This window comes from Peromyscus eremicus, chromosome 1 (genome assembly GCF_949786415.1).
Source record: "Peromyscus eremicus chromosome 1, PerEre_H2_v1, whole genome shotgun sequence".
NCBI classification, from domain to species: domain Eukaryota; kingdom Metazoa; phylum Chordata; class Mammalia; order Rodentia; family Cricetidae; genus Peromyscus; species Peromyscus eremicus.
This window is the reverse complement of record NC_081416.1, coordinates 47,991,687-48,001,017: the sequence shown is the minus strand read 5'-3', so window position 1 is coordinate 48,001,017 and position 9,331 is coordinate 47,991,687. Positions and strand designations below refer to the sequence as shown.

Genomic DNA, 9,331 nt, shown 5'->3' with positions numbered 1-9,331 from the left:
CTCATGTCACAGAAATAAAATTCCTGGTTATGCTGATGGAAAGAAATTTCTTCATGATCTAATTTGGATAATTATAGATTTGGTTGTACATTCAGGAACTCCAAGTTAAAAATTTCCAACCTGAAGTAGTTGGTGTAGAATGAGGAAGCTGATCAAATGGTCCAAATGGTGCAGCAAAGAGTAGAAGAAGCAGAGATTTGACTGGAGATTGAAGCTCCTTCATGAGTAAGGGGAAAAGATAGTTTAACCCATCTGGTTTTATTTTCTCATCCAAATCTAAGACTGTACACCTTTCCTATAAAATTATTGTCAAGAATCTATAAAATATTGCAAGTAGAAGGTGAATGATAGCAATGTCTTTCAAGAAATAAAATATAAGTGTTTTGGTTTTCTTTAAAAGCTCCCCATGGCCAATTGAATATGAGCTACTTTCATGACAATCTTGGATAGAGTAGAAAAATGGTCAACAAAGAGCACATGGTGTGATGATGCAAGCCAGATCTGGGCCATATGGCAAGAAGGGATTTTAGGAACACAAAAATTGCCATGACTCAACATATAGAAAATGAAATGTAATCTCTTTGAGCAATCAGGACAGAACAAGAAAAGAACACTACATTTTACTTGATGTTTGAAAGCTTCTTCTGGAAGCAACAGATGTTTAGTGACAAATCCTCCTCTATTCCTCCAATTACACAATTTTGTCTTTGGCATAAGGCATATATGCAATCATATGACAGAAACACCACTTAAAATATTCAAAACCAAGTCCATAGTCAAAGTATAAAAGATTTACCTACACTAGTGAGTACTGCTACATAAATGGGGTAAAATAATGAAGATTTGTAATGGTACATAAAAGAAAAGTGGGAAGAATTTCCTTATCATATTTAGTAAAAGCACAAATTTGTCAATTACTGAAATAAATATATATGTGTGTATACAAACAGAAAAACAAATAAATATATAAATAAAATGCATGCATTATGCTAGGTAAAGTTGATGATGATACTGGCAAAAGGCTCACATTACTTAGCTTTTTCTATGTGCTGGAAACTGCTCTTCTCTATTTATAGGGAGAAAACTACTTAATCTTCTAAATACTCTAATGATACATGCAAAATTTTTTCATGTTAGGGATAAGAAATCAAGGCCTGGAACCTTATAGATAGATAGATAGATAGATAGATAGATAGATAGATAGATAGATAGATAGATAGATAGATAGAGATAGATGGATAGATAGATAGATAGATAGATAGATAGATAGATAGATAGATAATAGAAGACTAGAGTAGAGATACAAAAAAAATCAAGGAGGAACAAGATTAAGTAAGTAATGTTGTAAAAGACAAATCATATTTTCTTTAATGTAAAGAATCTAGGTGTGCGTGTGTGCGTGTGCGTGTGTGTGTGTGTGTGTGTGTGTGTGTGTGTGTCTGCCATGAAGACATGGATGGAGACTATTTGAAGATTTAATGGAATAAAGAAGGTAGATAGATATAGGGAGTGGGGAGGAGGGGCAGGGTAGAGAAGGAGGAGCATGAAAATAAGAACAGGATATCATGACATACATTTTTATATATATCTATATATATATATATATGACACATATACATTCTATAATGAAACCAATCATTTTGTATGCTAAATAAATTACCATCAAAAGGAATTGAGGCACAAAGGAGTTAGATAACTTGACCAAAGGACCTGAAGTAAAAGATAAGATCACTACAAGACTGAATATACTTGTAATTATGGTGTAACAAATATTGCAAAAATGAAGTGCAGTACATTAAAGATGATACCTTCTGATCTGGAGTGATAAAGACTGGGGTAAAATGAAAAACTTTTAGATATTAGTACTATCTGAATAGCCCATTTTGTCTTGTTGAGTAGTCAAGTATCAAATAATAAGAAAATTTTATGGATGTGTGCAATAAGGGATTAGTCAACACAAAGAACAGGCTCTTCATTTCCATATGTTAGGAAGGCTTTTGAGAGAAGATGATTAAATTGTTACAAGTGTCTAGAGGGCTAAAAGTAAGGTCAGGGAACAAACTGTAAAAAGTAACAGAATCCAGGTCCTAAATGAGAACTAATATGTTGAATTGTTGGTTGATAGAGGTTCATATTTGAACGAGATGGTCATCTAGTAGGTGTGCGAGTGTTGACACAGAGGAACAGACATCTTGGTCTTTTTTAAATCTTAGGAGGATGTGCCTCTTATCTTTACAGAACATTTCAAATTTACACCAGAATTAATCAGAAAGAGAAGTTTTAAAGAAAAAAATATGTTCTATAAAAATAAGATCTAATACTTCCAAAACTAAGAAAAAGATTTTGTCCTTCAGTTCACTCTTATCTTCTGGTAAACAAACTGTCAACATTGAATCCATGGCCAAGAATAACCTCACCATACTAAATGAATTCATCTTAATGGGCTTTACTGACCACCCTGAGTGGGAGATTCCCCTCTTTCTGGTGTTTCTCAGCTTCTATCTTGTCACCATCCTGGGGAACTTGGGCATGGTCCTGCTCATCCAGGTAGATGTCCAACTCCACACACCAATGTACTTCTTCCTGAGCCATCTCTCTGTGTTGGATGCCTGCTACACTTCAGTCATCACTCCTCAGATCCTGGCTACACTGGCTACAGGCAAAACAGTCATCTCCTATGGTCACTGTGCTACCCAGTTCTTCTTTTTCACCATCTGTGCAGGTACAGAGTGTTTCCTACTGTCTGTGATGGCCTATGATCGCTATGTTGCTATTAGCAACCCACTGCTCTACACTGTGGCCATGAGCCCTCAAAGATGCTGGTGTTTGGTAGTGGGAGCCTATGTCTGTGGAGTATCAGGAGCCATCTTAAGAACCACATGTACCTTCTCCCTCTCCTTCTGTGAAAATAATCACATCAATTTCTTCTTTTGTGACCTTCCACCTCTGCTGAAGCTGGCCTGCAGTGACACAACAAATGCTGAGATTATCATTGTCTTTTTTGGGAACTTTGTCATTTTAGCCAATGCCTTCATCATACTCATTTCCTACCTGCTCATCATCAAGGCTGTCATGAGGATGAAGTCTTCAGGTGGAAGATTCAAGACTTTCTCTACTACATGTGTCTCCCACCTCACTGTTGTGGCTCTTTTATTTGGGACCCTCATCTTCATGTACATACGGAGTGATTCAAGAAAATCCCTGGAAGAAGACAAAATTGTGTCTGTCTTCTATACTGTGGTCATTCCCATGCTGAACCCTCTAATCTACAGTCTACGAAACAAGGATGTGAAGGCTGCCTTCAAGAAGGTCACTGGTAGATGCCAGGTGTCCCACAGCATACAACACTAAGTGAGAAGATCTCTTATGTGAGTCAAGTTTTTCCAGAGTACCCTAATAGACATCAGACGTTGTACCCATAAATAGAGAAAAAGTAGCAAGTGATACCAGGCAAGGAAATACATAAATGTGTAAACTTGGTCAGGCGATTGTGGTGCATGATTTTAATCCCAGCACTTCGGAGACAGAGGCAGGTAGATCTCTGTGAGTTCGAGGCCAGCCTGGGCTACAGAGTGAGTTCCAGGAGAGGTGCAAAGCTACACAGAGAAACCCTGTCTCAAAAAAACCAAAAAAATAATGTGGTAAACTTATGTAAAAATTCTACAATGCTTTATTCTTGTCCCTATCTATAACTTTCAGTTCATCCTGTCACTATGATTCTTTAAAGAATCAAAGGCCACAATTCTCAATGCCTTTTCCCTCTTGTCTTTGCTGCTCCTAACATTACTGTGCTTTCTACATCAAAGAATTCACCTGATCCCTGTGAATTGGACTAATCAAACTTTTTCTGTGTTTCTTTTAATATGTCACCCAAAGAGTCAAAAAGTATTGTACAACAGAGGCCTCTCTCTTCATTGCAGTGTCTTCTTACTTGCTCAGGTCAGGAGAACTTGCAAATGTCTTGCTAGTTAGTACCCACTAGATTTCTGATTCCTTCTTCCATGTTATAGTGATATCATTGAGATGAAGTTAAAAGTTTACTTGTATGAAGGCCTCCACAAAGGCCAAGTGTATGTTCTGAAGGACACAGGAATTGCTGATTCCTCTCACCCTACTGTCTAACTTCTGAGAAGTTCTCACCAGGCATTGTATAAGTACTGAAATTTTAGTGAGGACAGAAATATATACACAACTGAACTCTGAATTTCCTCTGGCAACAAAGATTTTTCTGAAGTAGTTGTATCTCCTCTACCAAGCTGTGAAACCTTTCAAAGCAATGTGTATTCCTTAATTTCTACATGTAGAGATGTACATGTAGAATGTACAATGTACATTCGTTCTTTCATGTCCATAGTTCAAAACAGACAAGCTTTAAATCACTTCTTTTGTAGTAATTTGTAAATGGTATGAATGATCATCTTAGTCACTCTATCAAGCAAATGAAAATGTGGCTAGATACAAAATTTTCTTGTTACAATTATAAATTAATAGAAATGGGTTACATTATAAGAACTAGTTAAAAACAAGCCTAAGCTAACAGCTGAGATTTCATAATTAGTAATAAGTTTCCATGTCTTTATTTGTGAGCTGGCAGACCAGTGAAAAATTTGACTACAATATTTATTTAATTGTATCCCCCAAATTTCTATTGTGTTTTTTAATTTTTCATTTATTTAAAAGTATCAAGGTCTTTTGATGTCTTATTTATCTCATTATTCACAAAATATGTCCTTAGTTGTTGATTACCATATGATCAGATGATACCTTGTTAAAGTTTTTGAGATCTCTTATGTAACTCAGATTATACTCTACCACAGTCCATGTTCCATGCACATTCAGAGAGAATGTTTCTGTATGTTTCTTTGGGAAGTGTATCTGTAGTGGGAAGTTAGACCCTGTTGTAGCTGCACTGTTACAAATCCATTGGATCCTTACTGTGTTCAAATTTTATTAAAAGAAATGTTATTAAAAAAGAAAAAAAAGAAAATATTTACTTAATTTCCTGTCAACCCTGTCAGGCTTCCCCTGCAGCCTATCTCCATACATTTGTGTCAGTTGATGACACCCAGAAATACTTTTCAACCAGGGACCCCAGTGGTACACTGGGCTAAGCCTCCAATAGAAAACTTTCACTAAATTTCCAGTTCTCCATTACACTCTATTCAGACTCTTAGCACTACATCAGCATCCTTGTAGGAGCCTCTCTACCTCCATTCACTGGAAAATCCACTTCTTAGTGCAAATTTATGGTAGCCCTAGATCTTTAATCCTTGTATCTCTAGACTGACTCATTTTTCCTACTGCAGCCTCCTTGAAGGAACCCCTTCCCCAATCATATATCAACCCCCAGGGACTCAACATCTTAGTGCAGAACAAATGCCCCTATCTCTTTTCCACAGCCTCTCTGAGCTTTCCCCCTAGACCATCTCTATTCTTTTCTGCTGCCCACCAAGTGGCAGAAGCAGTCTCTACTGGGGAACTCATAGCCACTATGATTGCCTGGGATCCAGAGAGAGCAACAGCAATCAAAGAACAGAAATTCCAACAAACAAACAAACAAATACCAAAGTTTAACACCAAGAAACACCTCGACATAAGAGTTCTAGATGCTTAGAATTCAGCACAAAATCACAAATATGAACAGCCAAAACAATGTCTCCACCAGAATGCAGTAATCTTAATATAGTAGGTCCTGAGAAATGCAATCTAGCAAAAACACAAGACAAGGACCTCAAAATAGCAATCATTGAAAAGTTCAAGGACCTTAAATATGATATGAATAAGTACCTTAATGAAGACCATGAAAATACAAAGTAAGAACTGAATGAAATAATAAAAACAGTTTGTGATATGAAAGAAGAAATAGAATAACTGAAGAAAATCCAAGCATTAATAAAACTGGAAATTAAAATTTTAGGAAGTCAAACAAAGTCCTCAGAGCTAGGCCTCACCAATAGATTATAAGATAAAAAAAATAGAGGATTTCTGGAATTGAAGACAAGATAAAAGAAATGGTTACCTCAGTCAAAGAAAATATTAAATCTAAAAAAAAGTGGGCTCAAATGTACAGAAAACTGAAGACACTATGAAAAGGCCAAATCTATGAATAATAGCATTAGAAACAGGAGAAGAAATCCAGGTCAAAAGCACAAAAAAATATTTTTAACGAAATCTTAAAAGAAAATTTTCCCAACCTAAAGAAGGAAATGCCTGTCAAGGTACAAGAATCATGCAGAACATCAAATAGAAAGGAAAAGAAATGAAATCCTATGACACATAATAATAAAAACATTAAATGTACAGAATGAAGAAAGTATATTAAAAGCTTCACAGGGAAAATACCAAGTAATATATAAAAGCAGCCCCTTAAGAATAATGCCTGGTTTCTCAATGGAGATTTTGCCATACAAAAGAGCCTAGATAGATGGCCTGAGAGACCAGACAAGCCAGTCCAGACTATTACACCCAGCAAAACTACTAATCACATTCAACACTGAAAGAAAAAAAATATTCCATGAAAAAACTAAATTTAAAGCATTACTAACCACCAACTCAACTCTATAGAAGGCATTAGAAGTAAAACTTCAGTTTGAAGGAGTTAACCACACCCAGGATAGCATAAGAAATATATAACCTCAAAACAGCAAATCAAAGGAGGAAAAACAAAACAAAACAAAACAACAATAGCAAAAAAACAAAACAAAATAACAACAACAAAAAACCATATAACATTATAACTACTAAATAAAAGGAACCAATAAATACTGCTGGAGATAGGCTGTCTGCAGACCTCCAATTTTCCAGACTCAATCTCTCAGTCTAATCCCAAGTATTGCAACAGAACACCAGCTGCAGCTTCCTTTCCCCCTGCCCACATCTTCTGTAGATCCCACAGACCATCCCCTCCTAACCTCCTTCCTTTAACTCTTTGTGTATCCCAGCCCCCCAACTCAAACAAGCACCTCCTGCTTAACCAAAGGCCATGCAAGCAAAAGGAAAAAGAAGAAAAGAAAACAGGTAGGCTGCCCACAGACCTTCTCCTCTCTCCCTGTTCACCCAGAAGCAATCCATCATTCTCCTCCCTAGTGTTGCAAACAGACACCAGCCTTCCTTCCTCCCTGGCCACATCATCTTTGGATCTCACAGACCATCCCTTCTTAACTCCACACTCGCTTCTGGCCTCCCCATTTGTCACTGCATCCCAGCCTTCAACACCAGCAGACATTCCCTGTGAACACACCAGCTGAGCAGCCAAGTAAAACAGGCAACCCATAGCCATCACACTAAAAAAAAAAAAAAAAAAAAAAAAAATCCAGAAAAGGAAACAGAAACCAAGAGAAAATATCACCCACTCAACAAAGACAAACCCAGAATCAGCAACTAGACCTATAATCATGCCAAATTCAGATGACTGGATGCAAGTATAAGACTACAATCAATAACAATCAGGGCAATATAAATCCAATAGAGCCCAGCTATCCTACCATAGCAGGCACTGAATATTCTAATAAAGCTGAAGCACAAGGAAAAAAAATCAACTATATGAAGATGATAGAGATACTTAAAGAGGAAATGAAAAAATCCCTTTAAAAAATCCATAAAAACAAAAACAAACAATTAGAGAAAATAAATAAAACCAAGAAAAACATAGTTGAAAAAAAGCGAATAAAACTGTTTAGGAAATAAAAATAGAAAGAGAGGCAATAAAGAAAGCCAAGTGTAACTGAGGAAATTATAGAAATAAAAATGTTAGGATTTTTAAAAACTACTACACAGTCATGCTCATCCAACATAATACAAGAAATGGAAGAGAGTTGCCGGGCAGTGGTGGCGCACGCCTTTAATCCCAGCACTCAGGAGGCAGAGGCAGGCGGATCTCTGTAAGTTCGAGCCCAGCCTGGTCTCCAAAGCGAGTTCCAGGAAAGGCGCAAAGCTACACAGAGAAACCCTGTCTCGAAAAACAAACAAACAAACAAAAAAAGAAATGGAAGAGAGAATCAAGCTGGATAGCAGTAACAACAGAAAGAACAGAAACTCATAGAAACTGAACAACTCTCTACTGAATGAAAAATGAGTCAAACAGAAATAAAGAAAGAAATTAAAAACCATACTGAAACTGAATGAAAGTGAACACATAACGTACCAAAACCAATGGGACATAGTGAAGGCAGTTCTAAGAAGCAAGCTCATAACACTAAGTGCTACATCAAAAAAATTGGAAAGATCTCATGTTAGTAATTCAGCAGCATGCCTGAAAGATCTATAACAAAAAGCAAAAATAACATCCAAAAAAGTAAGTGGCAAGAAATAATCAAACTTGTGTCTGAAATCAATGAACTAGAAAGGATTAAAAACAATTTAAAGAATCAATGGAATGAAGAGTTAGTTCTTTGAGAAAATAATATTGACAAACTCTTAGTGAAATTAAGCAAAAGACAGAGGAAGAAGATTGAAATTATAGATAAACAAAGGGACATTACAACAGACACTGAAGAAATCAGAGAATCATAAGGACATACTTTAAAAATCTATTCTCCACCAAGTAGGAAAACCTGAAAGATCAAATAAGTAATTTAAACAGATGTATGACACCTAGTGAAATAGAAGCTGTAATTTAAAATCTCCCAACCTCTTGCCCTCCAAAAAATGCCTGAGTCCAAACAGATTCAGCAAAGAATTCTACCAGAACTTTAAAAGAGAATTAATGTCAATTGTTCTCAAATTCATCACCAAAATAGAAATTGAAGGACCACTTGTGTGGGGGCCTACAAGGCTATCTAGTGAGAAATTACTCAGGGTCAGAGAATCTGAGCTTGCTTTACCCAGCAGGGCTGCATAAAGAGATGATTTGGTCACAGGCTGTACAGTGTGCTTTACTCTTGCAAGGGGGAGGCCTTTTGCCTCTCCCCTTAGCATATTATAAAAAGCCCTTTTTAATAAAGGATGAAGCTTTTGGATATTGATCCAGGCCCTCCTGAAGCTATTCTATGTTCTGTCTTTCTTCTCATCATCTAGGTCTCTCTTTCTATCTGATACTTCTTTATCCCTCTCTCATAAGAATCCTTCAAAAGGTGGGAGCTGGCCTTTCACAGATGGTGCCCAAACAGGGACTTCAGTACAAAAGGATAAAATCGAGGGAGCACTGAGAGAGCAGGGGGTCATGCATGGTAATGAATTAATAAATTAAGTTGAGGCAGTGGTATTCTATTCTTCAGGAGTAAAATTTGAAATACAAAGCAGATTAGTTCAAGTTAAGCTGAAGTAAGTAATTAAAGTTGGGCTGCAACAAGTATCTCTCTGTGTGTCTCTGTTTCTATGTCTCTGTCTCTCC

The 9,331-nt window shown here is 36.7% G+C and overlaps 1 protein-coding gene across 1 annotated transcript; it reads left to right on the top strand.

The window, feature by feature from the left end:
• The first annotated feature begins 2,397 nt into the window (after positions 1-2,397).
• LOC131896986 (olfactory receptor 9I1-like) lies at positions 2,398-3,351 on the top strand. The gene has a single exon (XM_059247842.1). It carries the CDS (start codon positions 2,398-2,400, stop codon positions 3,349-3,351), a length of 954 nt encoding a protein of 317 aa, XP_059103825.1.
• The last annotated feature ends 5,980 nt before the right edge of the window (positions 3,352-9,331 follow it).

Coding starts and splice junctions, on each gene's coding strand:
- LOC131896986 (XM_059247842.1), top strand. CDS start 2,398: ATGGCCAAGAATAACCTCACCATACTAAATGAATTCATCTTAATGGGC.